This window comes from Pseudophryne corroboree, chromosome 7, assembly GCF_028390025.1.
Source record: "Pseudophryne corroboree isolate aPseCor3 chromosome 7, aPseCor3.hap2, whole genome shotgun sequence".
Classification (NCBI taxonomy): Eukaryota; Metazoa; Chordata; class Amphibia; order Anura; family Myobatrachidae; genus Pseudophryne; species Pseudophryne corroboree.
In genome coordinates, this window is record NC_086450.1 from 507,021,296 (window position 1) to 507,043,000 (window position 21,705).

The following is a 21,705-nucleotide window of genomic DNA, read 5'->3' on the forward strand; positions in this document are numbered from 1 at the left end:
TTGTTCTGCTTAGGCTGTGGCTACTGTTTCTGTTCCATTTTGGATGATGCATACTTTATCTTTGAATTTAATGGTAAGCCCTTTATCCGTCAAACACTTTATAGATATTAATCCGCCTTCCAATCTGGGAACATACAATACGTTTTTAATTGGTATTGTTCTATCACTTCCATTAGCACTGCAGCATATGATCATACCATGCCCTCTACCTTCTGCAGTGATATTGGTACCATCTGCAAGATAGATTGCTTCTCTATGACTTGTGTCAATTTCAGTGAAGAAATGTCATAGTAGAGAGCATGTAAAATCCAAAAAAATAAAGTTCAATAAAATGACCCAAAAATCTAAAGCAAAATCATCTGAGGAGAAGCGTAAACTTGCCAATGTGCCATTTACGACACGGAGTGGCAAGGAATAGCTGAGGCCCTGGCCTATGTTCATGGCTAGTGGTTCAGATTCACATGAGGATGGAAGCACTCATCCTCTCGCTAGAAAACTGCAGTGCCACTCCTAGATGGGCCAGGTGTTTGTGTCGGCCACTTGTGTCGCTTAGCTTAGTCACACAGCTACCTCATTGCGCCTCTTTTTTTCTTTGCATCATGTGCTGTTTGGGGACAATTTTTTTGAAGTGCCATCCTGCCTGACACTGCAGTGCCACTCCTAGATGGGCCAGGTGTTTGTGTCGGCCACTTGTGTCGCTTAGCTTAGTCACACAGCGACCTTGGTGCGCCTCTTTTTTTCTTTGCATCATGTGCTGTTTGGGGACTATTTTTTAAATCTGCTATCCTGTCTGACACTGCAGTGCCACTCCTAGATGGGCCAGGTGTTTGTGTCAGCCACTTGTGTCGCTTAGCTTAGTCACACAGCGACCATGGTGCGCCTCTTTTTTTCTTTGCATCATGTGCTGTTTGGGGACTATTTTTTTGAAGTGCCATCCTGCCTGACACTGCAGAGCCACTCCTAGATGGGCCAGGTGTTTGTGTCACCCACTTGTGTCGCTTAGCTTAGCCATCCAGCGACCTCGGTGCAAATTTTAAGACTAAAAATAATATTGTGAGGTGTGAAGAATAGACTGAAAATGAGTGTAAATTATGGTTATTGAGGTTAATAATACTATGGGATCAAAATGACCCCCAAATTCTATGATTTAAGCTGTTTTTGAGGGGTTTTTTTGTAAAAAAAAAAACACCCGAATCCGACAAAAACATTTCAGGGAGGTTTTGCCAAAACGCGTCCGAATCCAAAACACGGCCGCGGAACCGAATCCAAAACCAAAACACAAAACCAGAAAAAATTCCGGTGCACATCACTAGTTCTCCTAACATCCATCATGTAGGAGTGTCACTCTTCCTTTTCTAGAGTGGTAGTTGTTTGTTTATTCAGCTGTTCAATAAATTCTATAGTAATGGGAGGCAATGTGCCCACTAGTTTCTGTTGTATTCTGTTTGAATTGTCTCATTTGTTGTATCCCATAGTAACAGCATTCTAGATTTCATTTGGTGTGCACTATAAATTACCCTTCGTATTCTGAACGGCATCTGTCATTCTGTGATAATTATGTTGTTATTCTGCACCTGTTATATTGTTCTCATGTAATCTTGTGAAGATTAAACATAATTGGTTCTTGCTACAATGTATTGTTTTGCAGCTAAGTTCCCCTTACTGCAGTATCAATCAGTAAGGAGCTGTATGATTTATAGTTTATTTTAATAATTATAAAGATATGATTGTATATAAATATAAATAAAATTATGGTTAACTAGCTTTTCAAATGTGGATTTGTATAATTAACTGTGGTGCGTCCTGTTCCCTATCTCCTGTGGATTTATGTATAGGTGTTCCGTAATTGTTGATATACAATGTTGCTAGGATGGTAAATACAATTGTTGAGTTGCAACATTGATTCCTGATGAAAAGGATAGCTGGGATGAGCTGATTGTGTTCCTACTAGTAAATAACCAAATATGAGGCTGTTTTTAAATCTTTGTTCATAAACTGTATGTATCCGTTGTTTTGCTCATTTGCCTGCATTGGTTAACTTACTTACAAATGATAGACCTAATTTCGTTATCAAGGTTGAGACCTTTAGGTGCAAGTGTCCCTAAAGTGATGATAGTACAAAGTTCTTCTTTATTATTACGGTTTAAGTAGTCCTCTCCTCTCCAGTTCTTTTTGACTTCTTTAAGTCCTGTGAAACTTAGCCCCGAGGGGATAGACCCATGATAGTCTCTAAAATGTACGGAGAGGGGGTGGTCCTCTTCCCCTCTTTTGATGTTGCGGATATGTTCTCCTACCCTCACTTTGAGTGGTCTGATGGTTCTTCCTATATATTGTAGTGGACATGGGCATTCCAGCAAGCAGATGATGCCCTTACTGTGACAAGTGATCCTATGTTTGATTTTGTATGTATGGAGTTGGATATCGACTTTTTGATTAGTGTTGGCATTGTGCTCCTTGCTTTTGCTGTAGTGCAACCTACACATGTTCCACAGTGAAAAAAAAAAAAACTTTCTGATGCGTATTGTCTATAGTGGTTTGTACAGATTTGATCGGTGGTATGTGACTGTGTGCTAATTTCTTCTTAATGTCTGGAGCTTTCCTGAATACCACTTTGGGTCGTGTTGGTAGAACCTCTGATACTGTGTCGTCTTGTAAAAGAATAGGCCAATGCCTTTTCAAGATTTTTTTTTACCTGATTTGCTTTCTCTGAGTATTGTGTGATGAAGAGTGGATCATCATTGTTTGCAATTTGTTCTGATTTGTTCTTGTAAACTAAAAGTGGGGCCCTATCGTCTTCATTGGTTCAAATCTTCTAATCTAGAACAATTTCTCCTGAGTCTTTTGAATTGTCCCAATAGTATTCCGTTCAACCATGTTGGGTGGTGTCCGCTGGAGGCTAGAATAAAGCTGTTGACATCTACATGTTTGTTGAATGTATTCGTATGTATTTCATTTTCATGAATAAAAATGTTGAGGTCTAGAAATTCTACTTTCTCTTGGCTGTATGTCGTGGTAAACTGAAGATTGCGATCATTCTGATTAAGATGTGTGATGAAGTTGGCCAGCAAATCTTCATCTCCCTGCCATATGAAAAATACGTCATCGATGTATCTGGCCCAGAGGACGAGGCTTGCATCAAGCCCCCAGTCAGACCAGATTACATCGTCCTCCCACCTGCTCATAAAGAGATTGGCGTAACTCGGCAGCAAACCTCGTCCCCATCGCGGTGCCAGTGACTTGGAGATAGTGTGTGTTGTTAACCCATACATAATTGTGAGTCAGTATGTAGTTGATGCCTTTGAGGATGAATTTGCACTGCTCATGTGTCATCTCAGGATCTTGCTCCAAATTATACTGTCCCTGTGTGTGATCTATGATCGAATAAAGGGATTTGATGTCACTGGTGGCTAACCAGTAATTCTCCTTCCATGTGATGGATCTGAGTCTCATGAGAATGTCTGTGGTGTCCCTCAGGTAAAGCTTTTTGTTGTTTAACATATGGTTGTAAGATGCTGTCGATATATTACGATAGGTTTGAGGTGATGGAACCTATTCTGGAAATTATTGGTCTGCCTGGCAGTTTGGTGGAATCCTTATGTATTTTTGGTAGAAGGTAAAACACCGGTATGATGGGATGTTGCATGTTTAAATACGTGTATTCCTGTGTTGTAAGTATAAAGGAGGGTTTAACCAAGGTTAAATCAGGCGCAAGAAGGGCTGCTGTGCTAATTTTAAGCAGCTGCTAAAACAAACAGGTCTAGTCAATCCTGTATACCTGGAAACAAGATGTATCGAAAAAAATAGCAGCGCTAAACAGTCAACAATCTGGACGTGAACAAATCAAAACAATTAGTTGGAACATATGGAGATGAATGGACCGAAAATAGGAAGGTACCAAAATTATTTAATAATATAAATAAAATAAAATACACACATATATTACAAAAAATTAAAATGAATTAAAAATAGTATAATAACCAGATTCACAGAGGGGCTATTTTGGGGTAAATATCCGTTCCTTAATTTGTGTGGACATCAGATGAATGAGGTAGAGGTAAACAATGGAACTGATAGCACAGTCCTGATGGTGATACCTACCACACTGGTTGCCGCTGGAGGAAAGGAATCCTCTGGATAACGTCCCTTTGTATGGCTGGAATCTCTGGGATCCTGGGTCCTCACCAGATTGCGGAATCCTCAATGCGGAGTGAAATGGTGATGTTACCGGTTGCCCAATCATCTGTGAGTAGTTGTCAAAGTCCACTAAAGGTCCGGATGTAGCCCATGCAGCTTCAAATAAGCAAGGTGATCTGGAATGAAACCTGACGCGTTTCGCTGCAGAACCTGCAGCTTTTTCATTTTTTGTAATATATGTGTGTATTTTATTTTATTTATATTATTAAATAATTTTGGTACCTTCCTATTTTCGGTCCATTCATCTCCATATGTTCCAACTAATTGTTTTGATTTGTTCACGTCCAGATTGTTGACTGTTTAGCGCTGCTATTTTTTTCGATATGTGTTGTAAGTATCCCTGTTTCTTGACCCTCTTTTAATAACCTTTGTAATTGATGTTGGAAGGTACTTGTTGGGTCTCCTTGTAATTCATAATACGTTGCACGGTCCATTGCAGTTTGAAAACCACTCTGTGTCTGTTTTCCCTGACTTTGCTATGGACGTACAGAAATCCAGGTCCCAATTTCTTCAGGTTAAATGAAAGTTGAGAGACAGGCAGATTCAGTATTCTATGCTGTTCCCCGCCAGGATGCGGGTGATATACGAGGGCTCTACCTATTTCTTTAACTCTCCGAGAGAGGCCAAGGCGTGGTTGGAGCAGAGACCCCGTGTGCCTCGCTGAATGGAGCCGTTATTGTACCGCCAGTTTATTATGTGTTTTCTCTCTCTCTCTCTCTCAGGTTTTTCTAATTATGTGAGTTCATATGGTTAACGATTATATGTGAAGCTTTGTTTGTATGTCTTCTTACCGGGGGCCATTCTCCTTCAATGGGAGCCCTTGCTGTGATATAGTAGTTGTGGGTGTTTACTCCTAATTGTTCCCTTTTTTACTATTTTGGCTTTTTTAGTTTAAGAAACGGGAAGTTTGGTTGGGGGTATAGGTATATCTAGGTCCCTGATGGGTGTACAGGGTGGGGGATGGTTGGGTTTTTTCTGTTTTATTGTTGTTTTGCTTAATTATTGGTATTTTTTATTATGGTCAAGTACTGCTGCTGATTTAAGGCTGCACTGTATTTTCAGTGTCACAGTAGATATATTCTGGCTTCCTTATTTCTTGACTGCTCCACAGTTTTTCTCTTCCTTTCTTTCAAATATTTGTGCAACTGCTGGTCTGATCTGCATGTGCTATGATGAGATATTTTCTGTCAATATGTCTTTTCACCTTTTTTCTACTATTTTCTTCTTCTCTCCTGTTTTCCAGTCTAAAGTCTTTCAATGTTGGTAGCGTCTGAGGGGCTCCACCTACTCGGTTGGAACGTGAGGGGCCTTAACAATACAATAAAGAGAGCACTGGTCCTGTCGCAAGCTAAAAAGTATAAGGCAGATATTATTTGCTTTTTGGAGACTCATTTGGTTGGTGGTAAGACGATGGCTCGAAAAAAAAATGTGGGTGGGGTGGTTGTTTCATTCTACCTTTTCACAAAATGCCAGGGGGGTGTCTGTGCTTATCAGAAAATCTGTAAATTTTCATCTAGATCATAGTCAGGTGGATCAGTATGGTCGCTTTGTTTTCCTTAGGCCCTCATATCACCGGATTTGACCCCTATGGTGACTCAGGTTAAATACTTACCCAGAGGGATTTCCGACCATTCACCTGTCTTGTTGGTGTTAGATTCTTTGTCTCCCCAGAGGCTTTTGTTTTGGAAACTTAACCCATTCTGGCTGTCCTTAATGGGTGATGGAGCTGATTTGCTTGCTGACTGGCGGGATTTCCAGGATTTCAATGCCTCCTATCCTACTATTAAGCATGATGCATTTAAAGCTTCTATCCGTGGCTCCCTTATTAAAAGGGTGGCTGCTATTAAGAGATCTAGTAGGGAAGAGGAATGCCGCCTTGAAAAAATCTGTTTCAATTAGAAGCCGACTATATTTTGCATAAATCCCCCTCCTTGCATGCTAGCTGGGAGATGGCCAGACGGGAGTGGACAATGTTTCTATTAGATAAATCCAAGCGTCAGTTATTGTTCTCCAAGCATTCTCTATATTCGCAAGCGGAGATAGGGAGTAGTTATCTCACCTTTCTTTCTAAGGAAGAGAGGGGTAGTATTTTTGTCTAGCAGGTATGTGATCCTCAGGGTGTTATGAAATACTCGTGCCCTGATATTACTGAAGTATTTTTTGATTACTACTCTTTGTTGTATGAGTCTAAGGTGTCTTATACAATGGATCAACTGAGGGATTATTTTTCCCATATACAATTGCTCCAACTATCTCTGGAATCTGTTGAATATTTGGATTTCCCCATTCACCACTGAGGTACTAGATGCTGCTATAGCATCGTTCCCCAATAATAAGGCTCCCGGGTGCGATGGAATACCCATTAAAATGGTTTAAAGAATTCTATACCCTTTATTTAGTTGAGTTAATACTTTGTTTGATTACGGTTCTCTGCCCCCCTCGATGTCTGGGGCTATAATAATAGTAATTCTTAAGCCAGGTAAGGACCCCACCTCCCCGGATTCTTATCGCCCTATCTCTCTACTGTCCACAGATGTAAAAATTTTGGCTAAGGTTCTAGCTGTTCGTTTAAATAAAGTTGTTAAATCTATTGTCCACAGTGACCAAACAGGTTTTATGCCGGGGAAGTCTACGGTACAGAACCTCCGAAGACTCTTTTGCCATCTGCAGAGAGGGGACCGATCTGAGTCGGGGGCAGTGGTGGTGTCCTTGGATGCTGCCAAGGCCTTTGACTCGGTAGAATGGGGATACCTGTGGGAAGTGCTTCATAAATTTGCATTCGGTCCTAAATTTGTTCGGTGGGTCCAGCTACTCTATTCTTCCCCGGCTGCTTGAGTTTCAGTCAATGGTCATGTGTCACAGCCCTTTTCACTGGAGAGGGGTACGAGGCAGGGCTGCCCGCTCTCTCCGGCTTTATTTGCCCTTGACATTGAACCACTAGCTAGTTGCATACATGTGTCCTCGGACATTGAAGGTATTAAGATTGGGAGCCATGTTGATTGTATTGCACTATATGCTGACGATATGCTTTTATTTCTTAATGATTCTAAGAAATCGTTACTCACTATGATACAGATAGTTAATCATTTTGGGATTTATTCTGGTTTACAAATAAATTGGAACAAGTCCAATATCTACCCCATATCTGGTCTTCTCCCCGATGCGACGGACTCATCTTGCCTGCTGCAGTGGACCCTCCAGTTTAAATATTTGGGGATTTGGATATCTCCTCGTCCGCAGGACTATGTTGCACTGAATGTGGAGGCTCTCCTGTGGAAGAAGCTTCCTCTCACTGTGACGGGCCGTATTAATTTACTTAAAATGTCTATCCATCCCAGGTATCTGTATGTGCTGCTACATTCTCCTGTGTACATACCTAAAAAAGTTTTTTCCTCTATTGACAGCGTATTGTCCTCTTTTATTTGGGGGACGGGGCACCTAGGGTAGCTATAAAGGCCCTGGTTAAGTCCAAGTCAGATGAAGGTCTTGGCCTCTCTAATTTGCGACTATACTACTTGGCCTCTCAGCTGGTTTACCTTTCTTGTTGGCTCTTGGATGCAGGTGGGGACACATTGTTGGGGTTGTATGCCGAGTGGATGGAGTCTCCTCTCTCTTTACTTCACTTTTTGATATCTGGCTCTACTCTCTCTGGACTTGCCTCTATTCTTAGACAGGCTCTTCTGGTCTGGAGATTGGCACACACCTTTTTTTGACTGGCATGACATTGATGTTGATACACCCCTGTGGTTTAATGCTTCATATAAGGAGTTACTGCCTTTATCCTCGGATAATTTATGGTCGAGAGTGGGAGTTACAACATTTGATCAGCTTTATGAAAATTATATTCTTAAATCATTTGAGCAGACACATAGCGACTATGCTGTTGCTAATTCTGCCTTTTTTCACTATCTCCAGTTGCGTCATGCACTGCAGGCGCAGCTGGGTACGGCTCCCTTAACTATTTCGGTGTCTCCAGTCAAGAAACTGCTCCTTTTGCTGGGGTCCAGGGGACACATATCTCTGATTTATGCCGCATTGAATATGCAGGTTAATTCTCATCTGTTTGACCCCTTGAAACTTAAATGGCAATGTAATATTGGCGATCTCTCTAATGAACAATGGATACAGATTTTGGGATCCATTCGCTATACTACCCCGTGCGTTCGGTATCAGCAGGTGTATATTTATACCTTACATAGAATATATCGTACCCCAGTAATGTTACATAGAGCACATCTTCGCTCTGATACCTGCTGTCCGAAGTGCAATGGGGAAGGTGCTGATTTTTGGCACCTATTGTGGTCATGCCCAAAGTTGGTACCATTTTGGGCTGCAGTTTGGAATGATATCCTTACAGAACCATCATTGCCAGCAATGAACTCTGGATTGTGTCTGTTCGGGCTAGACCTTGAGGAGACGCATTCTTTGGTCATATATCGATATGTATTATGCTTAACCACTCTGGCAAAAGTCTTAATAGCCAGAAAATGGTTCTCCCCTGAATCCCCCAATATATTTCATTGGAGTGCTCTGGTTAACGAGGTTTCTGATCATGAACGAGCAACGTTTAGATCTAGAGGCACGTTGGTTAAATATTCGAATAAATGGGATAGATGGAATACGTCAAACCTTGGAGTGAGAGGGACATGATGGGAGGGGGAATATATATTGTAGATCATACAAAATGTGAGATTATGCTTGCTTGCTCTGGAGCAGTACAGAAAATATAGAGACTTTAGAAGCTACTTCTTATAGATATATTGACTATATATGCATGCGATGTGATACCTGTTACATGACATACCTCGTTTAACAGATATACTGTGAATCCCGTGACATTGGTGCATATGATATAATATATTTGTACTTGACCTGAATGTTGAGCAATGTTTAGCTAATGTGTGTTTTTGTTTGTATATGAAAAAACTTTCAATAAACAATTACTGAATTTAAAAAACAACAACTGGTCCTCTCCAATTAATAAGCCTATAGTTGCACGTGCCTGTCTGTTTTTCTTGTCCCGTTCCTGGTTATCCACATTTGGTCTTGCTGTGGTTATAACATCCCACAAATCATCTTTAGTCAGCAGCATTTCAACTTTAAATTTCCTCAGTTGGTAGTTATCATTAGACAGCTTGGTTACTGCCAGTCTAAGATCTGTGCTGCTTGCCATCTCTTTCTGTTTGTCTGCTAGTCCCCCTTAGTAATAATACTGGGTTTACGCACAGTTGCTGTGCAGATCTCTCAGAGATGTTTCTTGTGCCTTGATCCTTGTAATCTTTGCTCCTGGTAACTGGGATCCTTTTGTCTGTGTCTGGGCCCATAACCTGTTGTCATTGCAGAGTACTTTACCAGCGCAGTCAGGATCACCTCTGAGCTATCTTTGAATCATGTAGGCACACACTGGAAAGCTCTTTGTGGTATAACTTGTTTATATATTGAAACTGGAATGGATCATAATACAAACATAGTCAAAACAGTATATCCGTGCATGAGCTGCAATCATGCATGCTCCATCTCTCTCCTTCATGTCACCTTCAGAATACAGGAACAAACAAGTGTAAGACATACGTCACAGACTGTAAAACACATAACACATATATGACAGCTCCACCTGCTGTCCCTCCTGTGTAACACATCAAGTCTGAATCTATTGAATGCTGTTTCTCAACAGATTGTACCGATATTTTTCCCCTGGCACCTTTCAGACAGCACATGAACATGGTTTATGTGCGCTCATGTGCCAATAACCTGTGTTCATAGCTGGCGGTCTGAAAGGGGTATTATACAGCGTCAGTGGTGCTGAGAGAGGGGCTGAGAGGGTACAAATTACCCGGGCCCAGGTCTGATGGAGGGGCCCAGCTGCAGCACTTCTCCTCAGCCCAACACACACTGCTGAGTACTGGGCTGCAGTGTGGCCATGGAGGTGCTTAAAACACTATTTTTTTTCTAAGGGTACAAGACCACACCTCCTGTGATTAGGCCACACCCCTTGAAAAGTACTTGGGCTCAGCCCAGCTCTCTAGTGTCCTGTGCAGTGTCAAATACAGGTTTGTGTCTGTTCACCCATGCTACTATTGTCAGCCACCAGCCTTGGTTAGGTAGCAAAGACACAGCTGGGCACGGCCGTGGGGTCACTGTAAGAGATAGGTAGGGGGTCAGAGGCACACATGGGTAGGGCATATCAGGCACTCATGGGTAGGAGGTGTCAGAGGCACATGTGGGTAGGAGGTGTCGGAGGCACATGTGGGTAGGAGGTGTCGGAGGCACACGTCGGTAGGAGATGTCGGAGGCACATGTGGGTAATACAGGCTCGAAGGCACACATGGTCAATGGGGGATAAGAGGCACACATTGGTTAATAGAAAGTCAGAGGCACACATGGGTAATTGAGGGGGGTTAGCTGCACACATGGGTAATGGGGGGCAGAGGCACACATGGGTAATGGGGGGCAGAAGCACACATGGGTAATTTGAGGGGTCAGCGGCACACATGGGTAATTTGAGGGGTCAGCAGGACACATGGGTAATTTGAGGGGTCAGCGGCACACATGGGTAATTTGAGGGGTCAGCAGGACACATGGGTAATTTGAGGGAACAGCAGCACACATGGGTAATTTGAGGGAACAGCGGCACACATGGGTAATTTGAGGGGTCAGCGGCACACATGGGTAATTTGAGGGGTCAGCGGCACACATGGGTAATTTGAGGGGTCAGCGGCACACATGGGTAATTTGAGGGAACAGCAGCACACATGGGTAATTTGAGGGGTCAGCGGCACACATGGGTAATTTGAGGGAACAGCGGCACACATGGGTAATTTGAGGGGTCAGCGGCACACATGGGTAATTTGAGGGGTCAGCGGCACACATGGGTAATTTGAGGGGTCAGCGGCACACATGGGTAATTTGAGGGAACAGCGGCACACATGGGTAATTTGAGGGGTCAGCGGCACACATGGGTAATTTGAGGGGTCAGCGGCACACATGGGTAATTTGAGGGGTCAGCGGCACACATGGGTAATTTGAGGGGTCAGCGGCACACATGGGTAATTTGAGGGGTCAGCGGCACACATGGGTAATTTGAGGGGTCAGCGGCACACATGGCTAAGGGCCACATAAGTTTGATTTTCCCTGCATGCTGCATAGTGGAGCACAGCTTGCGCTGAGGGAACTAATACCATTGGTCCACCGCCTGCATGTCCCTGACTGCAGTGCTGCTGACTTGGGCGTGTGGCAGCCATCTTACGGCTTCTGGCTGGCTGCTCAGGGTGTTGGCAGACTCCGCCTCCTGTCAGGACCCTGGGCAGGCGACCAAATTCCCCAGGATGGCCACCCTCCCGAGTCAGCAGACATGCAGGCTGTGGCAAACGGTATTAGTTCTCTCAGTGCAGTGCAGTTTGCACTATCAATAAAATGGGTGTAGTACGGCTGACCGGCGGTCAGCTTACCGACGCCGGGATCCCGGCAGCATACTGACGCCGGGATCCCAGCGGGGAGGGGCGAGTGCAGCAAGCCCCTTGCGGGCTTGGTGGCGACCTGCAGTCGCCACGGGTTCTAGTCCCTGTTGTTCTAGTCACTGTTGGTTTGCATGCCGACCATCAGGACAGTGACCCGTCGGGCTGGTGGAGGAGGTCATGTGAGTGTCGGTCAGCTGACCGGCGGTCACATGAATACCACTCCAATAAATACATTATCTGCTAAATGACAGTGTCCACCTATGGCCTTGGTGGGAACTGAACCCAAGACCTCAGTTCTGTGAGGCAGTACTGCTACCTACTATACCATTCATACTGCGCATACATGTTTTTCACAAGTATTACGTAAGTAATAATAACATATGAAACTGTACGACCTAATAAAAAGCTTTTATGCTGATATTTATAGTACTGTTAAACATTTTAAAGTACTAATTGCGTCTTGTCGTTATTGTTTAAGATCCACAGAAAGAACCTGCCCCAAACACTCAGCAGCAGTCTCCAATGCCTGGAAATCCAGCGTCTCCACATGACAAGCAGAGAACCGCTGTATCCCCTGATAATGTGACTACAGACAGCACGGAGCCGGGAACTGACTCCCCATCATCTGCCTGCAAACAGCTGCAGTTCCCGTCTGCAGACATGGGAGACACAGAGACACTGCCGGGAAATAACGGAGATTTAAGTCCAGCATATGCGTCTCCTGGGCAGGAAGGGACGGCGGAGAGAGAGACCAGGGAGCAGTGACATATCTGCTGGAAGTGTTCAGATAAAAAGGGGGGCGGGGGGGGTTCCTCTAGATAACACAGAGGTAGTCACAGAATGATACACCGCATAATAACAATAATAATACTTATATTTATATAGCGGTTTTCTCCAGCAGGACTCAAAGTCACTTTACAGACATCAGAAACACTGTACATTGGAGGTCATTCCGAGTTGTTCGCTCGCAAGCTGCTTTTAGCAGCTTTGCACACGCTAAGCCGCCGCCTACTGGGAGTGAATCTTAGCTTATCAAAATTGCGACCGAAAGATTCTCAAAATTGCGAATAGACACTTCTTAGCATTTTCTGAGTAGCTCCAGACTTACTCGGCATCTGCGATCAGTTCAGTGCTTGTCGTTCCTGGTTTGACGTCACAAACACACCCAGCGTTCGCCCAGACACTCCTCCGTTTCTCCAGCCACTCCCGCGTTTTTCCCAGAAACTGTAGCGTTTTTTCACACACTCCCATAAAACAGCCTGTTTCCGCCCAGAAACACCCACTTCCTGTCAATCACATTACGATCACCAGAACGAAGAAAAAACCTTGTAATGCCGTGAGTAAAATACCTAACTGCATAGCAAATTTACTTGGCGCAGTCGCACTGTGGACATTGTGCATACGCATTAGCGACTAATCGCTCCGTTACGAGAAAAAAATACCAAGCGAACAACTCGGAATGACCCCCAATGTACAAAGACTTTAGAATTACAAGAACATACAGGACAGAAGTCATTAAAAACAACAAAACCTAGAGGGCACAATAAGCATATTGCAGGGTTTATGCAGGAACTCGGCCGGGGAGCCAAGCTGGTTGCTATCGGCAACTTCTCCACTCTTAACACTGCTTTATACATCAACCCCTAACTTTGTAAAGAAAAAGAAAAGGAAGAAGAATTCTGCAGAGAGGAGGTTTTAGATCCAGCAAGAAGTACGAGATAAGAAAATAAAGAGATTGAATTTATATACAAGCAATTGTTATACGTCTGTTTCATTGTAATTAGCATGCAAAACTGATCATAAATATAGAAAGACTTTATTACACACAAGACGTGCAGACCTCACATTTTCTCGCTTACAAGTTCTTCATTTCCTTGAGCACATCCCCAAACCAACGGAATGCTGTGTACATAACTTTATTATCTAACAAAATGGCATGCAGTCATGCAGTAATAAACTTAAGGGCCCTACACACTGCGGGATCCGCCGCCGAGCTGCCCAGCGGCGGTTACTGCCCATGAGCGACCCGGCGGTGGGGGGGGCAGTGTTGAGGGGAGTGAAGTTTCATCACTCCCCCAGTCACCAGGCTCCATAGCAGTGCAGGCAAATGTGGACAAGATCGTCCATATTGGCCTGCATGCACAAGCGACGGGGCACCAGCGATGAACGAGCGCGGGGCCGCACATCGCTCATCGCTGGTGCCACCACACTGAAAGATATGAACGGTATCTCGTTAATTAATGAACAAGATCGTTCATATCTTTCACTCATGTCGCCCAGTGTGTAGGGCCTATTATAATAAGAATTTACTTACCGGGGGCGTGGCTTGCTGTCTGACTGACTGGACGTCTCCCGGGGGAGCTCGTGTTGTTAACGGCAAATTAACAACTTATTGGCAGCCCACCCAGGATCTATACCTACCCAGAGCTTTGTTTACCCTTCCCTAAGCCGGTATACTGGAAGAGGGAGCGCTGCGGAGCCGGGGAGCAGGTTTTCCCTGCTTCTGCAGGTTGCGGCCTTCCCCATTAACTAAAGCCGGGACCTGGATTTTGACACCCTCCGGCTGGGCACCTGAGACATCCGTGTCCCGTGCGGGTGCGAACGGCCCTCCCTCACCGCCATCACACACCTCACCTGCGGACCGCTGCCGGGAGCCGGGACGTAGCGGCTGTGCATCTGGGGCCGGGCGCCGAGCGTAGAGAGAGGCCGCGGAGGCACCCGCGAACATCCGGTGCCGGCGGCCATCTTAGGTGTGGCAGAGGACGGCACGCAGACGCCGCAACTGTACAAGCGGCTCGGCCGGCTAATAAATCCCCCACTGCAGATCCCAGTGTGGCCTGAGGGTCCACAGCATCCCCGGGAGCGGGGACCCCTGTACTGTTATTTAGTAATATAAGGTCTCAGTAGCTGCGGCCATCTTGGAGGTGGCAAGGAGAGTCTGGCTGCCTGGAGCTGCTGCTGCTGCTGCTGCTGCTCATAACACACCTTATATAGGGAAAACTGGCCCATGTAAAACAGCTACCCCCCCTTCGGCTAACATATTTCTCAGTACCTTCCTAGGTGTTAGTAAGCCTCTACACTGCAGACCCTGGCTGCTGGCTGGTCCAAGCTGGGAGTTCTAAGGCGTGGAACTGGGGAAGGTTCATGGCACACGTGCCCCCACTTTGCTTTTATACATATAATCTGATCTCCCAAGACGGCGCCATTTTACGACCATTATTAACAACTAAAGTGCCTATGATGCGACTTCACCGTGGAGATATGTCCTTTTAACATCATGTCTTGCTCAACGTCGCTTCCTGCCTGAGTAACCATTTGCCGAGGTCATCCTTCATTCACCTATATGATCTACTAATCCCCCTCGGGGCTTCTCGACATGCCTCCAAAGAAGACGAAGGGATCTAAATCTGCTCCGCAAGTGAATTTCTTTGGGCCCTCCTCCTCCGGTGCCAAACCCCGTTCATCCCTTCCCTCACCAACGCCGGCTCAACCGTCTCAAGCAACTTCATCGACATTATACAACCCGGCTAACGCCGCACAAGTTGATATGGATTCCCTGGATGGTCCGGTCACACTACGCTCTATCCATTCCCTGTTAGCCTCTTTCAAGTCTGATATTTCGGCCGAGCTTAAATCTAACATCCAATCTCTTCGCTCTGACATCTCTGAAATTGGTAACAGGACGGACCATATTGAGCATAAGATGGAGGAGCTGGTTGCATCGCACAATGATTTAATCACTGCACACGACTCTCTCTTAGAGGAAGTCTCCTACATCCGCGAGAAAACTACGGATTTAGAGGACCGCTCACGTAGGAACAACATCAAAATACGAGGGATCCCTGATGCTGTTTCTAATGCTGACCTATATGACTACGCCACTGATCTTTTTCGTAAATTGTTACCAGATGCTCAGCTACCTGATCTTCTGATCGACAGGATTCATAGACTTCCAAAGTCAAGACAAGCACCTGCTCAGGCCTCCCGAGATACCCTTCTCAGAGTCCACTTTTTTCATATTAAAGAGAAGATCTTGCGTGCAGCAATGCCCTCCTCACCTACGGCGTCTTGCCTAGATTCTCTTCAACTTTTCCCGGACCTGTCCCCAGCGACTCTGGCTAAAAGACGTTAATTTTCCGCTATCACGTCAGCTTTACGGAAAGCTACGGTCCAATATAAGTGGGGATTCCCTACTAAGCTGATAGTACTACGTAACGGTACTACCACTATTATCAACACCCCTGAGGATGGGCCTAAAATCCTGAAAAAATGGGACATTCTTCTTGATACACAACCCACTTCCTCCGCTACATCACCGAAACGAATTGCCCAAGAATGGACATTAGTTCCGGGCTGAAGCTTGCCTTGTGCTACTCATAAGACAGCTATTGTTTAGCTTTTTTTCCTTACAGATTTATCTGTGTTTACAGGATTTTTGCCATATAGACTCTATTATTTCCCTGATGTTGCAATGTTCCTGTAAATCTTAGGCCGAGGTAGAATTGTTCTTGTTTCTTGTTTTAATTGCATAGCACAGGTCCATTTCTTCTCATTTTGGGATGACCTTACTTTTTTTTTTTACTTTTTTGGTTGTTTAATAACTGTTAATCACGCTCAGGTTTGGAAGCGACGGTGGGTATTTTTGGCTGACACGCCACCCACCTGTATTTGCCCGTCACGATTCCCGTGTGACGGTACCTCTAGCTCCTCTATGGATGCTATTTCTGTTTTTTTCCCCTGTTTTATTTTTTGGTATGTTTCTTTTTCTTATGTTCTTTTCTCTATTGATGCTGACTTTGTTTCTTTTTTTTTTGAGAGATATGTCGATATGTATGGTGTTTTGACACAATTACTACTGATGCTTTCCGCTGTGCTATGTACCACTCTGTCATACTCTTCCCCATGGCCACCTTTTTAAGTCTTAATGTCAAAGGGCTCAACTCACCCCACAAGAGGCGTTTGGCTCTGAAGTATTTGCTGACCAAAAGGCGGATGTAGTGGCTATACAGGAATCCCACTTTCCGTTGCACTCTCCCCCACAATTCTCCAATACCAACTACCCAGTTCATTATGTCTCTTGTGGACCGTTTAAAAGAAATGGAGTCGCCATTCTATTTCATAAGTCGTGCTCTTTTCAATTGGAGGGTAAGTGGGTGGACGGCAATGGCAGATATCTGATTCTAGTGGGTAAGCTGCGAACCAGATATGTTACTTTGGTTTCCCTTTATGCCCCTAATTCCAATCAACCCCGGTTCCTAAAATCCTTTTTTCAAAAGTTGTACAGGGTTAGGAAAGGTGCGACTTTTCTAATGGGTGACTTTAACTTAGCTCCTGACCCTCATTTAGATAAATCCTCGAAACTTGATAAACAATCTGCCAACGCGGCCAAATCTCTAGCCTCCTCCTTTTCACACTTACTGACGGAATTCGACTTATATGACGCATGGAGAGTCAGAAATATTGGTGCCAGAGACTACACGTTTTATTCGGCAGTGCACAGATCCTACTCTAGGATCGATTTGCTCCTGACGGATAAATGGACATTGCAATCGATCCCTACCGTTAAAATATTACCGATTTCGTGGTCTGACCATGCACCTTTAATTTGGTCCTGGTCATACAAACCGTCTACCTCCCCTCCTCGCCCTTGGAGGTTGCGAGATTACATTCTGAAAGATGAAGACGGAGTCTCTATATTACGAGAGGCCTTGTCTTCTTACCTAGACACCAATAGCCCTGCTGATACTTCTATCTCCAATCATTGGTGTGCACTTAAGGCAGTCCTGAGAGGAGCAGCTATCCATGCTTCGGCTCATATAGCACGACGTGACCGGGAAGTCCAATTGGCTTATGAGTTGGCGGTGACGTCTTTAGAAACTAAACATAAACAGTCTCCTACAGACGATCTTATTCTTACGTCCCTGACCGAAGCGAAGAGGAAACTGAATAGTCTGTACCTCTCACATGTCCAAAGAGCGGTTTCCAACTTAAACCAAAAATATTACGCATTAGGCAATAGGGCTGGTAAACTATTGGCACGGAAACTTAGAGGGAAAAATCTTATCAATAGAATTAAAAATTTGACTAACCCGGACGGATCACTGTCCCTGAATCCTAAAGATATTGCAAACCAATTTGCCTCATACTATAAGCAACTATATAACCTTAAACATGACCCCCTCACCCCCCAACCTTCCATACAGCTTATACAGTCTTTTCTAGATTCCATTAATTTGCCTTCTATTTCCACTGATGAGGCCACCACACTTTGCACACCCTGGACTGAGAATTAAATCCATTCCTCTCTGAAAGCCCTCAAAAAGGACAAAGCCCCCGGCCCAGATGGGTTTATTAATCTCTTCTATATTACCTTCCAAGATTTACTTTCCCCACTTCTTCTTAATTTGTACAATGATGCCTCCACTAACCCTTTCCCTGGGGAAATGTTGGAGGCTCAAGTGATCACGATTCTCAAGCCTGGCAAGAACCCATCTCTCTGCGCAAATTATAGACCCATAGCACTTCTAAACACAGATATTAAGCTGTATGCCAAACTGCTTGCAAATAGACTAAATCCGTTGATTCCCACTTTGATACATCAAGATCAGGTGGGCTTCACCATCGGCCGCCAAGCCCCTGATAAATACTAGGAGAGTATTCTCTCTTTTAGAAGCCCACTCCGCGCTGCGGGAGCCCCTATTGCTGCTCTCTCTTGACGCAGAGAAAGCTTTCGACAGGATCCATTGGCTATACATGTCCGAAGTCCTTGCCAGGTTTGGGTTCTCAGGACAATTCTTACAAAATGTTCTGCGTCTATACACACAACCCTCAGCGCGTGTTTTTAGTAATGGGTTTCTATCTGAATTTTTCCCTATTACCAATGGCACCCGCCAGGGATGCCCACTGTCGCCACTAATTTTTATTCTAGCAATAGAACCTCTAGCAGAGAAAATCAGGTCTTCTACCCTTGTTAGTGGAGTTCATATAGGCCCTACTCAACACAAGATTTGCCTCTTTGCAGATGATGTCCTGTTGTTTATAACTAAACCTGAGTCCTCTCTCCCAGCTATTCACGACATTCTTAAAGCTTACTCTGAAGTCTCCTACTACAAACTCAATACGACTAAAACAGAGGTGCTAGCCTTCAATATTGACCCAATCCCACTTCAATCCCTACAATCTACATATAACTACGCCTGGCAAGACTCTTCCCTTCAGTATCTTGGGATCAGGATCCCCTCCAGGTCTCATTCCGCGGTTGATTGTAACTACCTCCCTCTCTTAGACCAGTTCAAAGCCCTCACTAAGCAGTGGATGAATTATGAAATTTCTTGGTTAGGACGACTTTCCTCGATTAAAATGATGCTTCTCCCTAAAATTCTTTATTTGTTTAGAGCCATACCGTATTTAGTCCCGCTTGCTCTACTTAACAGATTTTACTCTGTTATGTCTACTTTTATTTGGAAGGGTAAAAAACCCAGGATAGCTAGAACTCGCTTGTTTAGATCCAAAGGTAACGGCGGTCTTGCTTTCCCTAATCTTGAACTCTACCAACATGCGTGTCTCCTTGATCAGATGAAGGACTGGCTTCGGACAGATTCTGTAAAACCCTGGGTAGATATTGAAAGGCATATATGCTCTGACTTTCCTCTCCCAGATTTAATTTGGGTCAAACCCTCACATAGACCCCCTTCAGCTAGAATTATGAGGAGTGTAACTAATTCTCTTAAAGTCTGGGACAGATTGGTCACTAATTTGGGTGACTGCCCTCTGCCCTCCTCACATTTGTCCCTTTTAGCGGTTTCTAAAATACTCCCAGATCTCTCTTTGCGGAGCTGGCGGGAACTTGGCATTCGACTGATCAAGGACTTATACGATAATTCGGGGCTTAAAACTTTCCAACAATTACAATCCCAACACTCGATACCGTCAAAGGACTTTTATAAATATCTACGCATTCGACATTGGATAATGACGAATGTACCTGACCCTCTCCTCTCCCCTACTCCCCCTCCATATATTTTGGCTAAGTTTTCCTCCTTAAACCACAAAGGCGGTATATCTCAATGGTATGTTACTCTCCTCTCTCCGTACAATGATGTGAAATTAAATATCCAAGTGCGTTGGGAGGCTGAATTTAATATCCCTCTGGCAGATCATGAATGGAACAAAATTTTCATGAATATTTTTAAAATGTCTCGCTGCATAAATCACACTGAAATGATGTTTAAGCTAATCCATGGCCTTTATCACACACCAGACAAGCTCCATAGGATCTGGCCTGATTCCTCTAAATTCTGTTGGAGACATTGTGGATTAGATGGTACCTTAATACATATTTTCTGGACATGCCCGATCATTAGGCCGCTTTGGTTGGATGTCTTTGGACTGATTGAAAAGGTTACGAAGGTGCTCCTCCCTCCTCGCCCTGAGATTGTTTTTTTGCATTATTTCCCTCCCTCTGTACCCCCTGAACACTCTTATGTTATAGGACATATTCTCATAGCCACTAGGGCCGCCATAGCTCAATATTGGAAAAGAACAGATCCACCACATCTATCCAAAATTATAGCTTCAATCCAGCGAAATTTTGAAATGGAAACTATGAGTGTTAAATATTCCTTAGCTCCTCACTCCCCTCTGCTTAAATGGTTACCTTGGTCTGACTATTATTCCTCCTTTATTGCTTCCCAAAACGCCCTGTCTTGTACTGTGTGACTGTTTTACTTTTCCGTTTTTATGAACCTCTGAAACGCTGAAGATGAGTCCCCCTGACATAGCCCTGGTAGTACTGATAGTCATAGGATGGGTCATATCTATGAGCCTTTTCTGTATCTGCCCACTATTTAATACAGGTTATATATATATATGCGTCAGTTCTCTCCATCTTCCCTAGAATATTGATCGACAGCATCTCCCCTATTTTATGTTTACCCCCCCCCCCTTTTTTTTTTTTTTTCCTCTCTCCCTCCTTTCCTCTATTTTCCTCTTGTTTCTGCTTTTTATGCTTTTTATTATTGTTACCCTGTATTACAGCCTACAGACATACTGCTAATATGATATTGACTTTGTTTGTCTTTACACTGTTGTGTATGCTCTGTATTGAAAACCTCTAATAAAATTTCTTCAGTTAAAAAAAAAAAAAGAATTTACTTACCGATAATTCTATTTCTCGGAGTCCGTAGTGGATGCTGGGGTTCCTGAAAGGACCATGGGAATTGCGGCTCCGCAGGAGACAGGGCACAAAAAGTAAAGCTTTAGGATCAGGTGGTGTGCACTGGCTCCTCCCCCTATGACCCTCCTCCAAGCCTCAGTTAGGATACTGTGCCCGGACGAGCGTACACAATAAGGAAGGATTTTGAATCCCGGGTAAGACTCATACCAGCCACACCAATCACACTGTACAACCTGTGATCTGAACCCAGTTAACAGCATGATAACAGCGGAGCCTCTGAAAAGATGGCTCACAACAATAATAACCCGATTCTTGTAACTATGTACAAGTATTGCAGATAATCCGCACTTGGGATGGGCGCCCAGCATCCACTACGGACTCCGAGAAATAGAATTATCGGTAAGTAAATTCTTATTTTCTCTATCGTCCTAGTGGATGCTGGGGTTCCTGAAAGGACCATGGGGATTATACCAAAGCTCCCAAACGGGCGGGAGAGTGCGGATGACTCTGCAGCACCGAATGAGAGAACTCCAGGTCCTCCTTAGCCAGGGTATCAAATTTGTAGGATTTTACAAACGTGTTTGCCCCTGACTAAATAGCCACTCGGCAAAATTGTAAAGCCGAGACCCCTCGGGCAGCCGCCCAAGATGAGCCCACCTTCCCTGTGGAATGGGCATTTACATATTTTTGGCTGTGGCAGGCCTGCCACAGAATGTGCAAGCTGAATTGTATTACACATCCAACTAGCAATAGTCTGCTTAGAAGCAAGAGCACCCAGTTTGTTGGGTGCATACAGGATAACAGCAAGTCAGTTTTTCTGACTCCAGCCGTCCTGGAAACATATTTTCAGGGCCCTGACAACATCTAGCAACTTGGAGT

General features: G+C 44.3%; 1 protein-coding gene across 1 annotated transcript in view; it reads left to right on the top strand.

The window, feature by feature from the left end:
- Window positions 1–13,402, top strand: part of LOC134944449 (uncharacterized) — a 235,903-nt gene extending 222,501 nt beyond the window's left edge. The window contains exon 19 of the mRNA XM_063933024.1: window positions 12,130–13,402. Coding sequence (XP_063789094.1) covers window positions 12,130–12,416 — 287 coding nt within the window. The 3' untranslated portion in view covers window positions 12,417–13,402. The remainder of the gene's footprint in view (window positions 1–12,129) is intronic.
- Window positions 13,403–21,705: the final 8,303 nt, after the last annotated feature.